The sequence below is a fragment of the Marmota monax genome, unplaced genomic scaffold (genome assembly GCF_021218885.2).
Source record: "Marmota monax isolate L192 unplaced genomic scaffold, Marmota_monax_Labrador192_F-V1.1 WCK01_AAM20220418_F8-fsc00018, whole genome shotgun sequence".
Classification (NCBI taxonomy): Eukaryota; Metazoa; Chordata; class Mammalia; order Rodentia; family Sciuridae; genus Marmota; species Marmota monax.
In genome coordinates, this window is record NW_026692201.1 from 22,105,663 (window position 1) to 22,125,061 (window position 19,399).

Sequence of the window (19,399 nt, forward strand, 5' to 3'; positions counted from 1 at the left end):
AGTAGTAGAGATATGTACCAAGCACAATGACTCTGCTGATGAATTGACTACAGAGTCTCAGCTATGTTCCAGAAGCAAAGAATACACCTAGAAAGTGTGAGGTACCCAAGGAGAGTGTTGGAACCATTGGACCATTTTTGTCTAATCTTCATTTCAACATTGTGCAACCAACATCCAACTGTGCATCTGTTTAACAAAATAAGGTGAAATACTTTAAGAAAACACCCACAAAGGCTGTAAGATCAATCAGAGAGGAAACAAAAGTAATACTCAACTTTTATCAGTCCATGGAGCAATGATAAAACTGACCACACCAATAACTCCTGTGAGAGCAACTACTGAACATCTCTTAACTATTTAAGAGTTGAAAGTTAGTCCCTCTAAAGTATCTCAAGGGGAATAAATAACAAACAAGATAAGAGATGAAATTCCCACATTAAAACAACAACAATAAACACATGTAGTTAATGTTCTTTCAGTTTGTTTTCATTTAGCTGCTCATTCAACATGAAGATGCTTTATTAGTGTGTTGGTAAAATCTTCAAATGATTTTAGATGAAATGTAACCAAAAACAAAAACAACCCCTCCCCCTGCACAACACATTCTCTAATTTTGACCATGCTATTTGACACTTAAGTGTTCCTCAAAATTCTTCCACTAGAATAACTGTTATTGAGTGGCCACTTATTTGCACGAATCTAAAAATCTTGCAGTAGGGGATGAAAAGTGATTATAAATATTTTAATGGGCTCATGCTCATTTTCAAAAGGTATGCAATCTGGAGTAATAGATTCAGAGATTTATAGCTCTAAACTTTGCAACACTTAGATATCACATTTTGTAACTATCTATCCAGTGTATATACCAAAAATCTGAATTAAGGCTTTTATTGGTATGTGGTCAAGTGTATGTGCAATGCTGGATTTCCACAAAGCATTTCCAGCTTCCATTGTTACCCAACTTGTAAACCAGAAGATGTGCTGCTGGAGGTGGGGAGGAGTTCCAACTGGTAATGCTTCACCAACTGGAAATTTTATTTGTAAACAGGTTCTGAAGTAAGAGTTGGCAGTGAAACAACTGAGGTGCTGCCTCAGATCATGCAGAGGGAAAAAGGGATTTATACCTGCAGATAGGAATGGACTTAAAAAAAAAAAAGTCAATAGTTGGCCTTCAGTTTAAGATTTCAAGATCTAAAAGCTTGAAAGTTTAAAGCTACACCCAAGTCAATGGTTCTCATACTTTAGCTTACAAAAGTCATAGACAGGAAACGTGTGAAATGCAGATACCTGGGCCTTATCCAGTGATTCTATTGCTGGTAATGAAAGTGATCCAAGAATCTTGCTTTTGAGAAACATTACTCACAGCAAATAGCAGCACATAATCCTTGAATAAAAGGCCAAGATGCTTAAGAAATAACACTAGCGAGGAAGTTACCTATCGCCAACCCATCAGGAGATATAAAAATATGAGGATCAAATGTATTCCCAGATACACTGCTTTTCTTTTTTTTCAACTGAAAGTTAGTAATAATATTTAATAATGATTGTACCAAATCTGAGGTAAAAGGAAAAGCCCAAGGGATCTCAGGGCTAAAAGAAACAGAATTCCCTAGGAAGTCCATGTTACATAGAAATCAAATTTCTGCCTCAATGTTTTACAGTTGCAAAAGAGTCTTGTTCATTCTTTGTATAGTCTGTGTACTTTAAGTATGTTATCTAATTGTTCTAGTCAATGTTTAGGAAAGAACTTCAAAGAGAAAAGTAAATCTACATATTCTCTCATGTCTCCTAGATACCAACGTGTTCTGGTTTACAGTGATACACGACAAAGTCATTTGTTTTCTTGGATGCTGAAGACAAACATCTTTATTAAAGATACTACCAAAAATTTTGGCAAACATTTCAAAACAGATTTGTAAACATAATGCTTCCCTTTTCAACTGGCAGCACTTTGAAAAGACAATACAATAAGACAACACAACTTGAATCAACATTAGTTCAAAATCCTTATATTTTTGACCACATAACTTATGTTCCCACATGATAAAACAAGTGATAGTTTAAATCAACGTTAACAGATAAACTCCATGAAATGAAAGTTTGTGCTGTTTGATGAATCACAGTATGTTATGGTTAAATATAGCCGCTCTTTTTTTATATTCCTGGCATCCAGGATGAAAAAATCTTTAAATATACATCTCATGTAGGTAATAGCTTCTTTGCATATCTCTCTTCAAAAAATACTTTATAGCAGTATATAAATAGTTTACCTACACATTTAATTTTATAATTTTGCCCCAAAACTATAGATCTGTTTAATTTTTATAACATATCAATTTTTGCCCAACATTAATAAAGCTGACAAACTGTTGAAATGGAAATGCTTTTGTCTTCCACAATAGAAGTAGCAATTTGACAGGAAAAAACAAAAACAAAAAACAAACCCTACAGTAACACTCGTCAGTTGTTTAACCTGAGCGTTTGGCCTACTGAGAGTAGCAGCTTTTTTCCTTCATGCACGCTCACATCCACATCACCTCTGCACACATACAGGTTGGGCACATGCTTCCAGACGCTGGTAGGCCACAGTATGCTTCCCATTGCTCTAATCACTGGGAAGCAGTGTAGCTAATGATTAACCACACTAGGTACACAACTAACAAACACCTTAAGGCAACCATTGTAATGGGGGGTTAACTTGCAGGGCGGATTTAATATTTCAGATCAAGTTAGCCTGTATACCTGTGTATACAATTATACACAAAAACATACTCATACAACTTTATTTTTAACCCTCCAAAACAATGTTTTAATTTTTTTGTATTTTGTGCAAATTTCTAAATATTCTACCATTTAAGGCAAAGAGTTCGCATTAAGAAAGGTCAGAAAATAGGCTTATGTTTATCCAAAAGCATTTCACCTTGCACATTACTGTTGTTTTGTTTTTTAAACACACACAACTTTTAAGTGTGGATATTGGAGCCCCAATATCTACAAAAAATAATTTCTAATGACAAACACAAGTTTTCAAGGAAAAAAACTGATTTGAAGTATAGACACTGGATCCCCAAAATCTAAAAAATTATTTCTATTAACAAACACAAGTCTTGAAAGGAGGGAAAAAGGACCAGAAAAAGCAGCTTTAAAATGCAGGGAAGCAAAGTAAAATGGGGAAAAAAAGTAACTCAAGTTTACTAATACTGAAACTTTCAACAGGCAAAGTTTCATCTTTTTAGAATCTAGAGCAACTCATTTGGAATTTTAAATAAATAAGCTTAAGTTTATTCACATCTTCTGGTCCAAGCAGAGTTCTAGTGCCATGACTCTGCTTGCTGTTGGTCAAATTCACCTATTAGTCTTTTGATGTGAGCCAGCTTGTTATGAAGATACTCGCATCTGTATTTTTCTTCATGATAATTGGGACTAGACTGCAGGTGGGGAAAAAAGACAGTGAGGAATTAGGTTGCAAAATTTATAACATTTCTCAACCACAAGTCAACAAACCAACAGTGATGATACCTACCTGCTTGATCTTCTGATATTCTTGTAAGACTTCTTCATGAACATTCTACAAAATTAAAAATCAGAATTAGAAAAGAGGAATTTTTTTTTTTTGGCAACAAATAGCTAATATGTATTCAGGGAGGATGTAGGAAATAGCAATGAAAGAATATAACTTGGTACATCTTTATGGACAGCAGTTTGGCAACAGCTATCAAAACAGTCAATGCAAAACTGACTCAGCAATTCTACTTATACTACAGATTTATTTGTCCCTGAGTAAAATGATGCATATGCAAGGTTATTCACTGCAGTACTGTCTGTAAAGCAAAAGATGGCAAACAATATCAAAATGTTCATCAATCAATACAAAAGATAATAAGAGGACACTAGAACATATGGAAATACTCTATGTAGTGATACAAAAATATTTTTAGATAAATTATATTGGTTAGTGCAAAATAATATGGACAATTTGAATGCATTTACTTAAAAGGACAAACAGAATGACTAATATATTCTAAGAATTTCATTGTTTTTAAGACTTGAATTTCTTTTCATTTTAATGAAACCAGGATAAACAATAATGTATCATGCTCTAAATTACTTGGACATAATAAAATAATGCAACCTATAACTGAAGAAATCGTAGATTCAATTAAATATATTAGATATGCAAATTTACTTGGGTATATACATACATATATGCATTTCATACACACACATATAATACACACTTCTGAAAGAATATACTGGAAGCCATTAGTGGTGACATCCACTGGGGCAGGGAGAAGATCAGGTAGCTGGGCAAAAATAGCTAGCTAGTCCTCATGTACCAGATATCAGACTTGGATCTGAGCAGTTGACAAGTGCTTACTTACATTTAGTACTCACAACAACCCTATCCTTATTCCATTTTGTGGATAGGGATTTGAGTCAAAGAGGCATTAAGTAACCTGCCCAAGGTCACACAAGTATCAAACGCAGAGCTACGACTAAGCAGTACTTGGAATTACATTTTAGTTTAAGTAAAATAATGTACATTGGAAAATAACTATATAGGGAAAAAATAAACCTCAAACTTATTATATCACTAACGTCTCCTACCCACAAACACTGATTCCTCTCCCAAAGTCTTACTGAAGAGGTTCCTCTTACCAGCTTATTGAAGAGATTAATGTCCACTATTATAAGACATAAGCAATCTCTAGAACACAAATGCTCTTGGGCTCTTTTGCCTGTTGTGGGGAAACAATCATTTTCTCACACAGGTTGCAGTCAGAATAGTGGCAATGGGCTGGGAGAGAGGCACCATATCCTCTATGGCTGTAAGTGGGAAAAGGTGATCTGGCTTACGCAAGGATGGAAGTATTAATTTCTATCAATGTTTTTGCTAAGAATTAAAAAAAAATCAGGAGACAGGTCAGGAGTCTACTTCTTTTTGTTAGCTATAGTTATATTACCATGTAAGGTAGCAAAGCAAAAACATACTAATATTGGTTAACAAGCATCAGGCTCTGGAATGATTGGAAATAGCACACTTGTCTTCATTTAAACCCCAATCTCTGTAGTTTTCACCTCCTTTATATTCTGTGTTTGTACAGTACCTAATTTATGTCAGACTGGGGTTTTTATTTTGTTGACTGATTGTGGCACTGGGATTGAACTCAGGGGTGCTTTACAACTCAGCTACTCCCCAGTCCTTTTCTTTCTGAGACAGGGTCCCCTAAGTAGCCCAGGCTGGCTTGAATTTATAATCCTCTTGCCTTAGGTTCCTGCATTACAGGTATGTACCACCATGCTTGGCTCAGACTAGGTTTTTAAAAAATAATAATTAAAAAATTTATTTGAAATAGCATAGTTTTGGAGCAAAGCACCAAATTGAGTGGACAGTGTAATCAAATATTGAAATGTATCCCAAGATCATTTTTCCCCTACTTAGTTGTATTTGGTTTGTTTTTAAGAAGTACACTATATATTATATTGTAGTGGCACAAAGATTTTCTGCTGTGTTTATTTGATTTCAGAAGTGCTTAAAATATTTAGTTTTCTAAAGCAGCAGATGCTGGTCAGTAAGAGGACTTGTTCTAAAGGTCAGTGGGATGGCTGGGGTTGGGTACAGTAGGAAAAGAAAGGAGTAAAATGTAAAAGTCTGTCCATCTAGGAACAAATCCATTTACCTGGTACTCTTTTGAGCCTGGAGAAAGGCGTTTCCGTTGCGCATCCAGTTTGATAAATCTTCTAGCTACCGTCTCCATCCTGGCGTGCAAAGCCCTGTACTCATCATACTCAGCATTGAAGTCATCCTTGTAATTCTGGCGTTGCTCATAGGAGACAATAGCAATGTATTTTCTAATGAGAAGAGAAGAAAAATGTAAATGGAGAGTAGCTATAGAACCAATATGACTACACAAGTCTGAGGTTTTTTAAAAAAATTGTATGTATGTTTTAGTTGTAGATGGACATAATATCTTTAATCAATTAATTAATTAATTAATTTAACATGGTGCTGAGGATAGAATCCAGTGCCTCATGCATGCGAGGCAAGTGCTGTACCACTGAGCTACAACCCCAACCCCTCAAGTCTGAGATTTAAACCAAATATTTAGAAACTATATCCATGTATGCATTATTTGTATTTAATGCTGCTCTGCCATTATTCTGTTGCTAGGTCACTTTTTCAAAGAAACTTCCAAGTAAAAAGATCACACAGGAGGGTTTAAAAGCTTCAATGAAGGAGAGCAAATGTGAAAAAGATATAGTGGCAACAGAATTAAAGTGCAACTACATTAAGAAAAAAAAAAGTATTTACACAGATTTGGCTTCTTGAACTCTTCTTTAGCCTAAACAATTCACTACCACACCAGTGGTAGAGGTCAGCCCATTTATTATAAGTTGCACAGAGACAGAAAGACTTGACGGATTAACAGACACCAGAAAAATGTCTTGCAGTTGGAATGCTGGGGTCAAAACTGTCCCTGGATCCACGGCTTTATGAGGGAGTCTGTCTCTTAGCCTTTCAGACCTGTAGCAAGCAGAACTCCTTAACAAAGGGTCTTCAGCTAGCTCTCTTTACCTCTTTCCTCATATTTCTGATTAGGCAAATATAAAAAATATAAAAAGGGAGTTACTTATAGTTTTTAAAATTAAAGACATTTTAATATTAAAACTATTATTTGTGGATCTGGGAACGGGGATCATATCTGACCTGGTTCTTTGTACTCTGTGCTCCTCTCATGAAATGCAAAATTCCCTTGACTATTAGACAAAAAAAAAAAAAAAAAAAAAGAGGTTTTTCAGGCAGGTGGAGGAGCTTTGGGATGTACCCTGGGATACACATTTATTTTTCACTGTGTAACATCTTGGAGTTGAGTCCTCTCCATTTGGTTTTATATAATCTTAGCCGTTTTATTTAAATTGCTCTATCATAGATGCCTAGCTGGAAATGTGAGAAAAGTGATGCAGTGAGCAAACTTAGTGTCCTCATTAATATTTTTATTCATGCTGAGTTAGACAGTGTGGAGGTTTAATTTTCTAAGTGTAATTGAGACAGCAGTCGTATGCTGATTTAGAGCCGCCCTGCTGTTGCCTTAGCTGTAAAAAGAGCCCAGGCAGCCAAGCTGGGAAACAGTTCTCCTAGATATGGGCTGCCTTGACTGCACACCAGAGGGAGCCCCTAGGGAAAGAGGTTTCTGGGGATAAGCAAAATGGCTGAACCAATCTCAAAACTCACATTTAATTTGTTGTATAATATATTTATCCCATGTTCTCAAAATCACACCCTCAGTATTTCATTTAACAATTTCCTTAGGGAAAAATACCAAACTGGCCCCAAATGGTGTTGTTTATTTGCTTATACTGGCATTTGAACAAAAACCATTTCACTATTTTTAACAAAATTGTTACAGTTTTACAGTTGATTCTTGAAGCAGTGATGGAATAAAAATTTAAACAGTCTGGATAACTCATAAGCACAAGTAACAAAAATATTCTTATTGGGTAAAAATTAGTAATACTGTGGAACAACCATTTAAACATGTTATTATATAAAAATTAGTAACATTGTAGTTAAGTATGAATTATTCAAAGGCTAATCATTTAGGTTTTATACTAAGTTCTTTTGATTTTCTTAAGAGGCAACTTAAGTTCTGTGTTTTGGGTAATTTTCTCATTACTTTTAGATAATTTGCTATATTTATATGAAAACAATTTTTTTTGTTGTTAAAATAAGTTGCTTTTATCTAAATAAATCAAGCATAAATCAGAGCACTGGAAATGTGATTAACATAGAGATGCACTGAGGTAGGAACAGTAACCTAAAAAAGCTTTTTATATATAGAATTAACTAATTAGGTTGGCAAAACACAGCAACAGCTTTGAATCCATGGGGAAAGTTTAGAATATTTTTGAGTCTCCCCACATGATTTCATCATACATAACGAGTATTTTTCACTATGATAAAAGAGGGATTCAAAATCCATCACAGATCATTCAAGCAGCATCCTAGAGGGGACAACTTTCAGAAGACTTTTAAGGAGGAGTGGGTTTGCAGTTAGAGCGAGGACCCCCCCCCCCCCCCCCCCCACACACACACACACACACACACTCCAAGCAGTGGAGCCAGGAGCTGTCTGGGAAGCCTGGCTGTAGACCTTCCTGGGTCACTCAGAGGTGGTTACTTTTAAGGGTTCGCCCACAGAACTTTGAAACCACACACTGCCTCAGATGACAGAGTACTCAGCACAGTTTCTCAGGCTCCTGTTAGTTAAGAGATGATAACCAGCATTATGGTTTCATGTGGTCTCACTCCCCAATAAGTATAGCTTTCAGACTACAGTTAAGCAGAAACAACACACTTCAAATCTAAAATGTTCTCTCCTCTGGAAATGAGCAAGGCTAACCTGTATAGCTTAACTTTATCCACCATTAGATGCCACTAATAGGGGCAAAAATGTTCATACAGCCTAGATGCTATTTTCTCCATTCTACATTCAAGTTATTTTGCACATTTGTTCATTTTCAAAGCTATCTGCAGTCAGATCTCTTTGCTCTTTCACTCTCATTTTTTCCAGGCTCTTGCAACTTAATTATTTTCTCCTTACAGAAGCCTTTTATTCTGTAAAAAAGCTAGAATTATGTGTCCACGTTACAATTTCTGTGATAACCAGTTACAAAAATGTCCCTGGCTTACTGTTTTGCAACTTGTTGTCATAACAAGAAAAACATTATAACTGATACTAAAGTGAAATGACCTAATTTTACTATTCTCTTAATTTGAGGGCAGAAAATTGTTTAAACAAAACCCAACTTATCTGTATTTGTATTATTAAGTGCAGAGGTTCCAGCACTTTGTCAATAATATACCATCCCTTTGGGGGGCTTGAGTGAATGGCTGTGCACTGACAGACTGTCAGCTTGAAGAGTCAGATCCCTGAAATCTTCCATAATCAAAAGCTTGGCCTGGCCCTGGAACAAAGGACAGGCTTCTCTATACTTAAGGCCAATGAACACAGCTCAGAGCAGGGGGAGGCACAACCTGCTCATGCAGACAAGGGTGGATTTGGGACAAGCAGGCTTAATGGCAGCCTTTCAATTGCAGGGGTGGCTCCAGGACTCTATTTCTAGAATTTTTTACTTTTTTGATTTGCAAATTATGGGAAAAAGAATTTGCAAACTTTCTAAAATTAAACAGCTCTCTCCATTGGCAGACAGATGAACTTACATCAAATAATCTGGGAGTTCAATTGTTGAAGAAGGCTCCATGGAGGCAGTGCAACCCGCTTTAACTCCTATGAAAGAAAAAGAAAAAAAATCAGAGTGTTCATCAACCAGCATGGTTATCAAATGCCTGTAATTCTAAAATAGATTAGAAACATCTGGAACACTTTTCCTCAAATTCTATTCTTCTATCTCAATAAGCAACAGTGAGCAAGGAATACAATTGAACACGAACAATAGAGGCCCTATGACCAGCGCCAGCAGAACCCACGCCAGGCATTTAAAGCACCCTGGCTACTGCAGTGTCTGCACAATAAAGGAATTCCATCTTAACCCAAGGTCACTCTTCTATTCTTTCAACAACAGTTGTGGCATCTGCCCAGCAATTCAAAGATTGTGGTGGCAGATGCAGCCAGACAATGGGAGATACAAATTTTACATCAACATCTACTTTTCATAGGATTCAAACAAGGCAGATGAGACAATAAAGTCAGGTAGCAGACTGCTTTGGTCACTGTATTTTTATTGCTCCCCTTTCTTATATGCAGTCAGTAGAATTGGGTAGGAAGTTTCCCCATCAGTTTAAAATAAGGTATTATTGAATGTTGATTTATATACTATCTTTGTTCCTCATAATATGAAACAGATCATTATTATTAGAACCAAAGGGGAAAAAAAAGTCCTAGTCACTCATGACTATGCAGTTAAAGTATATAAGTGCTCAGTATTCTGTTTATTTAAATGTACAATTTCTAGGGGCTATGCTTGGACTTCTCATTGGGGTAATTTTTTTAATCATTCAAAGTATAGTTAAGTAAATAACTCGAACCCTAATCTGTTGGCAAAACATGTATGTTCATTATAAAATAAATGCATATATTTTGAAGGGCAAAGTACACTAAATAAATTGCATAGAGCTATGATAATTGTTTAGCTACACACATTTGATTCAAGCTTGGGTACAGAAGCATATGTTTGTACAACAGCCTGAGTCTTCAAGGGACAGCATCAAGTGCAGTACACTTTCCCTTGCCACAGACACCAGAGAAATCCCAGCAGATATAGAGGATGTGGGTCAGATCTTCCCTTGGTTTGAGGATCCCACTTGCTCTGAAAGGCATTTCTGCATACCCTTAGGGAAGGATGCAAAGAGACCAGGTCTGCCTTTCAGGTCTCAAAGTCTGAGAATACTCAAGACTGTGCTGTAGGTCTCAGCACACTGGAATCCAGTCCAACTGGCACTAGGCAGTGTCTTAGGATCACCCATTGGGGGTGGGGAACGTGGAGAGTGGAGTATGCCTGGGAACCTGGCTCATTAACTTTGAGCATGTAGTTTTACTCCTCCATGACTTTTCCTTACCTGACAAATTCAAAGACAAGAGTGTTGGAGGGGAAAAAAGCTTATGCCTACCTCTCAGGCCATTCTATAGTACAACTTGATCTAAATATTTCAACAGATATGTTTTGCCATTCAGTATACACAATCCAGGTAAACAAGTCACTGTGCAATTGTATTCTACAACTCCTTTTGAAGTACCACCAAAAGGAAACAATCAGGGCTTTTCTGTTGTGGTAAAATGGTCAGTTACATCTGGGTTTAAAACAGGCAGTGATGCTAAATGACAGATTTGGATCTTTTATGTGCTGGCATGCAAGACATTAAATTTAGAAGATAATTTTTGTAAGTAAGAAAAATCTAAATTTGTCATTAGATTTTCAAAATAAGTATGCCTTAGGTAAGCAGTCTGTCTACTGCTTAACTTTCTTTAGAGGTAGAGTTATTTTAAGCTTCTCAGGTCTCTAGATATTGGTTTTTAAGTTTCCTAAAGCCTGATCAGGTTAATTTTATGAATAACTATAGATATTAGCTTTCTAAAACAGAACTTCAAGGGTGAAAACAACCTCCCCATCAAAAGATAAAAACTTAATGTCTATCTAGCTAATAATAGCTAATAGCCTTGTAAAAGGCAAACTGCTTTCACTGCAAATGAAGATGATGTTATAGATCTGCAAATATAATTATACCTTGCCTGTTGTATAATGACATTTCCCTTATGCTAAAATTAATTAAAGCAGGGGTGACCCCCCATTTCTCTGAGAAAGGAAAAAATGAATATTTCTATTGCTAATTGTGTGTCTAGTTAAATCAGTTTAAGAATGGCATATAATCGTCATGATATGGCATATAACTGACATGTACAATGTCCTAACAAACGTGGAGAAGAGTATCAAAGTCTACCTTCTAAAAGGAGGCTCTGGAGCTGAGGTTGTGGCTCAGCGGTAGAGCACTCGCCTAGCACATGCAAGGCCCTGGGTTCGATCCTCAGCACCACATAAAATTAAATAAGTCAAATAAAGGTACTGTGTCCAACTACAACTAAAAAATAAATATTAAAAAAAAACAAAGGTCCATCAACAACTAAAAGGAGGTTCTGGAGGATGACAGGGTCACTTTCAAATGCCATTATCTTACTAACAAATATGGAAATTATGTGTAACAGTTGATGAAAAAGAACCTAAAAATGACAGTATAAAATTAAGGAAAAAAATCTGCTTTAAAGTGCAAAGTTAGCTGGGTATGATGGTGCAGTGCATGCCTATAATCCCAGTGACTCAGGAGGCTGAGGCAGGAGGATCATGAGTTCAAAGCCAGCATCAGCAACTTAGCAAGGCCCTAAACAACTTACTGAGACCCTGACTCAAAAATAAAAAGGGCTGTAGATGGGGCTCAGTGGTTAAATGGTCCTGGGTTCAATCCCAGGTACCAAAAAAAAAAAAAAGTGCAATATTAAGATCAATAATTAAATAGAAGGTGATTTGCTTAAAGAACATTATTAATTATAAGCAGTATAATTTCAGATTTGTGAATAGTATGTTCTTCAGTTCATTTATACCTTCATTGGAATTTGGACTGGAGTTACTCAGCTTGGCAATTTCTTCTCTTTGAACATCTTCCTCCTTCTCCTCAATAGTCTCAATGTCATGCTTTTTTATTTGGTCCTTTTCCTTGTGTTTCTTAGACTTCTTTTTGGACTTTTTGTGAGACATTGAATAGTTTTCTTCCATAGGCTTTGGACACTTTAGTAGAACTGAACCAGGGGGTAAGGTTTCCAGAGAAGTCCTAGAGGTATATTTGTCTTGCTGGTCCTCATAGATACTACCATTTTGACTAAAACTGTCAATGGGTAGGTCTTGAGTCCCCCGGCCTTCTGGAGTGCTAGGGGAATTGGAGTTAGAATTTACAGTCTGAGGAGGATTTGAGACAGGCAGGTGAGTTGAAGGCAGCGGTGGAGGGGTGGGGATGGCAGCAGCTGCAGGGGGCGGCGGGAGACCTGCAGCAGATTTGTCACTGGTGGGATTCAAATGATCATTTAATGTTGGCTGTACTCTATTTGTCAGGTGAGATATTCGAGCTTTTTTATTCACTAAAGGATCAATAAACTCTGAATCCACAGGTCGTTTCTGGAGGGAGGGGGAAGGAAAAAAGTGAGCTGGTTTGCAATAAAATCCAATAAATTCACTATATATATATATTATATATAATTGGTTAAACAACTGAGTATTCTTATTCATACTAACCCTTCTCCAAATTTAAGCAAAAACAAAACAAACCCTATGACAACCCCCAAACCAAACCAATAGGAAAACAAATTTAAATGTCTAATGTCAAAAGCAGAACCTGGCAAATACATATTTTGCGGAGATACTCAATTATTTTTGTCTATGCAGTCTTATTCTAAGTTCCTAAGAGACTATGCTGATTTATGAGGATTAGACCACTATTAAATAGAGACAGCCACCCTCCACATTAGTCCAGTTCTAGTAAATAAGAAGAGAAAGCAATTTTTACCATTTGACTGAGAACTAACAAGTTCAGGTAAAAGGGAAGATGCCCATGCCCTTTTAATCTCTAATGTTCTAAAATGCTCCAGTTATGAATATTTTGGCTATCATTTATCATTTCATCTGTTTTAGAGTGAGTACAGCTAGCACTTTCAGGGTAATTTCTCTAAGTATCTCTGTCATTGCTAAAAAGCTATTTAATTTTTAAAATTTTACATGTCTCTTCATCATATTCTAAACTGGTAACTGGAAGTTCATAACTGATCTATTAAAATTATGAAATACTTTAAAAATCATGCTAATATTAGTTTAATCTAGCAGTAGCAATAGTATTGAAGCTCAAAAAGTATAAAACGTAAGTCTATTTTTATGTTTAAATGTAATGTTATAGCTTATATTTTAGCTTGAAAGAAAATAATAGATAATAAACCCACTAATTTATTTCAGTTCAGTACCATTTACTTGGTACTTGGTATGTAATCTGATCAGAGTAGAAGTAGCTTTTTAGTAGTTGGCATTAAAGTGAGGCTTTCAGGGGCTGGGGTAGTGGCTCAGTGGTAGAGCACTTGCCTGGCATGTGTGAAGCCCTGGGTTCAATTCTCGGCACCACATATAAATAAATAAATTAAATACAGGTCCATCAATGACTAAAAAATATTTTAAAAAATGAGGCTTCCACACACAATATATATGCAAGGATGGAAATGCTCTCCCCCACCCCCCTTGCATCCTTCACAATAGGTTTCTAACATTTTCTGTGGTATGAATAGCCTTTTGCCCAGGGCAAGCTTATTTTTTTCTACACATCTGTCTGCTTCTCCCTAATTCTTAGGAGCAGGGTCTTGCAGGGTGGGGAAAGAGAGGAGAAAGAGAACCCTGTGTCTGCAATAGGAGGTGGGGAGGTCTTCCCACTGTCTGTCCAATGTGTCTGGACACTGAAACTCTCCTTGAGAACTCACTCTCTCAGGAAGTTTCAGTGCTAGCTGGTGAGCTGAGAACCAGAAAGCTGGGACTCCGGCGCTGCCCAGGGCTTGCCCAACCTTTTCTGGGATGGGCTATATTTCAGGGGAATTCTAAACTGGAATAGAGTATTTTGATTAGAACCCACTGAAAAGAATATTAAGATAACACATATATGAGAAAGACATAATTTTAAAAATTATTTGCTTATTATAAATACATTTTCCCCAAGAATATTTTTCTAGAAAATGTTTCAGACAAAATTAAATATCTTTAATTTTCCATACAATCTGTGAATTAAATGGAACTAGATAAGTCTTCTAGTGACCAAATTAGAAAGTAGATAATGTTACAACAAAATGTAAACTTTAAAAATGGAAAGCAAGGTATGTGTGTTAAGTAATCTGACCAGTAGTGCTGCACAGAGGGGACACTTCTGGGATGAGAGCCGAGACCTGAGTTCTAGGCTGAGCTTGGCCATGAACCAGCTGGGTGGCTTTACAAAGGCAACCTGTGCGGTCTCTGGGCCTCATTTCCCTCACTTACAAATCAGAGGACCTGACTAGCTGTCCCCTGAGGTCCATGTCAATTCTGTGGTTTTATAATTTTATGACATACCTGAGGAGAGGATGCAGAATCTCTACTAGAACATATGGGAGATTCTGAACGGCTGGGGCCAGCAGAATTCTGAGATGAATTTAGTTTTCTGTAAAGGACACACATGTTCCAGGTAATTAAAGAGAACTTTAAAATGTTCATGATAGAAAGTTCAACCTTGCTTTTCTTTCCCACCTCAACACTAAAATAACAGTGACCAAAATAATTATTTGTATTATTAAAAAATAAATAAGTAAAAGGAAAAAGCTTACCTAGAGAGCACTGATTCCAATAACCGTCTGTCTGTTTCATTGTATCCTGGCCAGTCTCGCTGCAGCTCCTTAAACACATAATCCTTTAAAGTATAGGAGAGGTCTTTTGGATTCAGATTGGCTACCTAATGTGTGGTGTAAAGACAGATCATTAGATATTTTTGCTAAAAAAGGTAATCTTCAGGATTTATATTAAAAATAATTAAACCAATTGACCACAAAGGGACTGACTTTGTACATGCCAGATCTTAAAAAATGCTGTTCTTTCTTCATCATCCTTATTTCAAAACTTCATTTTGAGAAGGTTAAAAAAAAGAAAGAAAGAAAAGAAAACAGAAGGAATTAAAACTTTATAAGCTGAGCTGAATGTTTTTTTCCTGGGTGGCTACTGAACTGTTAAATTTCCAATCATATAGTAAGCACACATTAGGGGAAAAAAATGGGGGAAATAAATTTTAAATAAAGTTTTCTAGGAATCTAAAGCAGTTATATCATCATCATTTACTTCCTGTTATTAACTCCATTACTTTTGAGTCATAATAAAAAGCCTTGACCAAAGCTGGGGATGAGCTCAGTGGTAAAATTCTGGCCTAGCAAGCGTGAGGCCCTGGGTTAAATTCCCAGCACCACAAGAAAAAAATCCTCCATCACTTGTATTAAGAAGAAAACAGTGTCCAAATGGGTTACAAAAGTGTCCTTTCAGCTAGCAACAGAAACTGCCTTTATAAATTGTATCAATTCTGATAACCATGTCTTTTTTTTTTTTTTTTTTTTTAATAACCAAGTTTGCTCCTTTATCTGCCAGGTCTCCTGAAGAACCCAGTCCTTAAAATTCCCGCAAACCGATAAACGGAAATATAAACTAAAGAAAAACCCAAATAACTGTTATTAGCCAAATGGTTTATCCCCAAATGTAATCTTTTCCTATCCCTTAACTACAATTCCTAGAGTGTCAAGGCCTATAATCCATTAACTACACAAATGCATGGTTTCAGGTGCCAAACCAAAAGTAACTTTTTTTTTTTTTTTTTATTTTCTTTATCCAAATATTTTGTGGTATTTTATTCAAAAGTAACTTTTAAGGCTAGGAACAAGATACTCCTGCCTGTCACTTACTTTGGATATGTTCTTTATAAATAACTTGACTTTTTAGTGTGTCTTTTAAAAGAACTATCAAGCATAGTTTATGCTTTTCTCATAGCTTAGCTGAATAGTAATCTAATATTAAAGTTGGTATAAACTAGAACACAGCACACTTATCTGAAAATTCAAATTTGCAAATAAATTAACATAGAATACATACTATCAGAAGTGTCTTAAGTGGAAAAAATATAATAGTCCCTTGATTTTCTACTATCCTTGGCACTACACATGCCAACACCCACCCCACAGAATCCCTTCTCTAGGCTTCTGTACTAGGATATTCTTACCCTTCTTTCTCCTCCTGCAGCACCTTTTCTTTCTTAAGTCCCCTTTGTTCACTGCTCTATAGGATGGAATGCTCAGTGTCTGCCTTCTGACCTGTTGTCTTCATTATCTTTATCTCCTTCTAAGATGACGTTAGTCCACTGACTTTCAATGCCCTCTTTATATGCTGTTAATTCATGGCTCAAGACTCAAATGTTCTCTGAACACCAGACCCTTGTATATAATTACCTATTCATGTGCAATTACCTGGACATCTTTCAAAGAGAATCGATGTAAGACAGAATTTCTGACCACCACTCCACACCACTTTATACCTGTTCCTTTTCCATCCCTTCCTATCTCAGTCAGGGGTTGAATATCTATTCAGCTATTCTAGACAAAAGCCTAGTTATAATCACAGATTCCATTCTTTCCCTCACTCTTTCCTAGCACCAAGGCCCTTAGCAAGTCTTACTACAAAATATATCTAATCTGATAAAATATCTCCACCATTCCCACCAGACCAAGCCACTAACTCTTCATATCTGGATTTCTGTAGCAGGCTTATGTAAGTGATCTTTCTCTTCAGCTTTTGCCTGAACCTCCACCCCCACCTCTATCCTCTTTTTTTACCCCTCCCCCTGCCCAAGCCATTCTTGCCACTGAAGTCTGAGTGGCCTTATTGAAAGTATAAATCAGATTACAGCATATTCTTGAGTAAAGTTTTATAGTGGTTTCCTTCCTCACTCAAAAGAAATCTGAGCTCCTCACCTATGACCATAAAAAGTCCTCTGAAATTTGGTCTCTGTATCCTCTTCTCTGTTCTACCCTGAACACACCAAACCTTTTCTTCCTCAGGAGTACTGACTCTTGTTCCTGTCTTTTGCCCAAAAAGGTTCCCTGAACTCCCTGCTGGAAGTAGCAGGTCTCTTTCCCAGAGCCTCCAAACTCCCTGTTCTTCCTGAAATTGTCCAAATATACTCCAGAAGGGCAGGGATCATCTGTCGGAGTCATTTTGGGATTCCAATATTTAGAACAGTACCTAGCACATTCCAGATACAGACATGCCTTAGTATCCACAGGAATTGGTTCTGAGACCCCCATAAATATCAAAATCCTTGGGTGCTCAAGTTCTTTATATAAAGTGGTATAGATTTTTAGTATTCTCCCATATACTGTAAATAATCTCTAAATTACTTATTATATTTAATATAATGGATAAGCTATTAAATAGTTGTTATGCTGTATTGTTTAGCATATAAAGGCAAGGAAAAAGTATGTATGTTCAGTACAGATGTAATTTTATTTTGAATATTTTTGATACACAGTTGGTTGAATTTGTAGATATGGAACCAGTAGATATGGAAGGCCAATTATACTTAAAATGAGTAGAATAAATGAATGTTAAGCTTGAGCCAAATAGCCAAATGTTAAGCTTAAGAAGAACATTATTCAGATTTATCTAGTTGCTTTTCTGATTTCTAAAATTTATTTTTTCTCCAGGAAAACCATCATTCTAAGAAAAAGCTTTATAAATATATACCATTTTAGTAACAATCCAGATTTCCTGATGGATGTCAAGCATTTTAAAATTCAGGTACAAGCTTTTAAATTTCACTAGGTGCTAGCAGCTTAGTTTACCTTAGAAAGCTATTACTTTGATGAATTAATAATGTTTACAGGGTACAAAAAACAACTATATAAGCAACGAATCAGCAGATATCTTTATTGACAAAGAAAAACCATGACTGATCATTTTAGGCCACTTGTTTGCCAGCTGGCTTCTTTGGGACAGACCAACCAATTTTTGAATGATTTAAGTATTTTGTTATTTTTTTTTCCCTTTCTCTTTCATGCTTACTTTTAGTTTCATTGGTGCACAAGTCATTTTATGTTAGCTATCAGGAGTGTTCAGGAAAAGAAACATGGGGGTAATTGTTTTAAGTAAAAATTCTAAATATGCTTTTGCTAACTTCCTTCTGAGGATTAAATGAGATTGCACAAGTGCATTGCCTAGCACATAGCAAATGCCCCCCAAATGATAGATGTAAGTAGCCCTTGTATCTATGTTTTCAGCCCATATCATACATTAGATTTCTCAAGAGTTTTATGCAATATCAGTGCCCAGGCCCTATTTTCAGACCCTTGGATTCGTTGCTATAGGGTGGAATTCTGGCACTGGCATTTTAAAAAAAGCTCCCTGGAGTATTCTAATATACAGGAAGGATGAGTCTTTACATTAGATTCTACCAACCAATCCTAATAACTCTATGTCCCAATTGCTCAGAGGTCAAGTATATCTACATTTTTAGATATATCTATCTACATACATATGACCATACAACTATGATTGGCCTCTATGAGAACCCCTTCTGCCATTATTTTTCCCTCTCCATCCATTAACCTAGAAAGTAATCCATAACCTTTCTGGAGGTGCAAGTACCAAGTATTTTATCAAATGTAACCTGATTTTCACTTCCTCAAATGTAAGACTGAACACACTCTCATCCTCATTTTTTCTTTCATCCTTTCTTTGGAGCTCTTAAACCTTCTATGGGATATATGGATTTAAATTGTTTCTAAAATATGTTCAGTGGGTTTAATAAAGATCCTTGAGGCAGACAGAGGTGTATAGGGGGACGGCTAATCCTGAACTGGAGTTGATGGTTTTTCTCTTTTATAACATGTAGTATTATATCTTGAATATAAGAAATGTATTAATAAAAAACAGACTTAAAAGTGTTATTCTTTGAAAAACAGATGAAAGCCTATAGGGTTTTTTTTTAAATGATGGAATTTAAGAACAACTTAAATTTGGAAATGTTATTGCTTTAGAAAAAACAGAGATGGATCACATTTATGGTGGATCTGAAGCCAGTATGAAAAATACAGGAAATTAACAATCTGACAAACTATTGACTTAATTTAAAAGAATGGCTTATTATTATACTTAAGCTTGTGATTTCAAGGGAACTCATCACAGCTAATACTGCTCAGATTATATACTGAACTCATCACAGCTAATACTGCTTAGAGTATTAACACATAATTTAATGCAGACATGGGACTGACATTGGCTCACTTGGTGGTAGAAAAAGGCA

At 36.1% G+C, this 19,399-nt stretch overlaps 1 protein-coding gene across 1 annotated transcript in view; it reads right to left on the reverse strand.

Annotated features, from left to right (window-relative positions):
• Positions 1–1,834: 1,834 nt before the first annotated feature.
• The window catches only part of Ell2 (elongation factor for RNA polymerase II 2), a 71,467-nt gene continuing 53,902 nt past the window's right edge, over positions 1,835–19,399 (reverse strand). The window contains exons 6-12 of the mRNA XM_046428812.2: positions 14,892–15,016; positions 14,641–14,728; positions 12,114–12,681; positions 9,224–9,290; positions 5,682–5,853; positions 3,524–3,568; positions 1,835–3,428 (exon numbers count right to left, since the gene is read on the reverse strand). Coding sequence (XP_046284768.1) covers positions 3,312–3,428; positions 3,524–3,568; positions 5,682–5,853; positions 9,224–9,290; positions 12,114–12,681; positions 14,641–14,728; positions 14,892–15,016 — 1,182 coding nt within the window. The 3' untranslated portion in view covers positions 1,835–3,311. The remainder of the gene's footprint in view (positions 3,429–3,523; positions 3,569–5,681; positions 5,854–9,223; positions 9,291–12,113; positions 12,682–14,640; positions 14,729–14,891; positions 15,017–19,399) is intronic.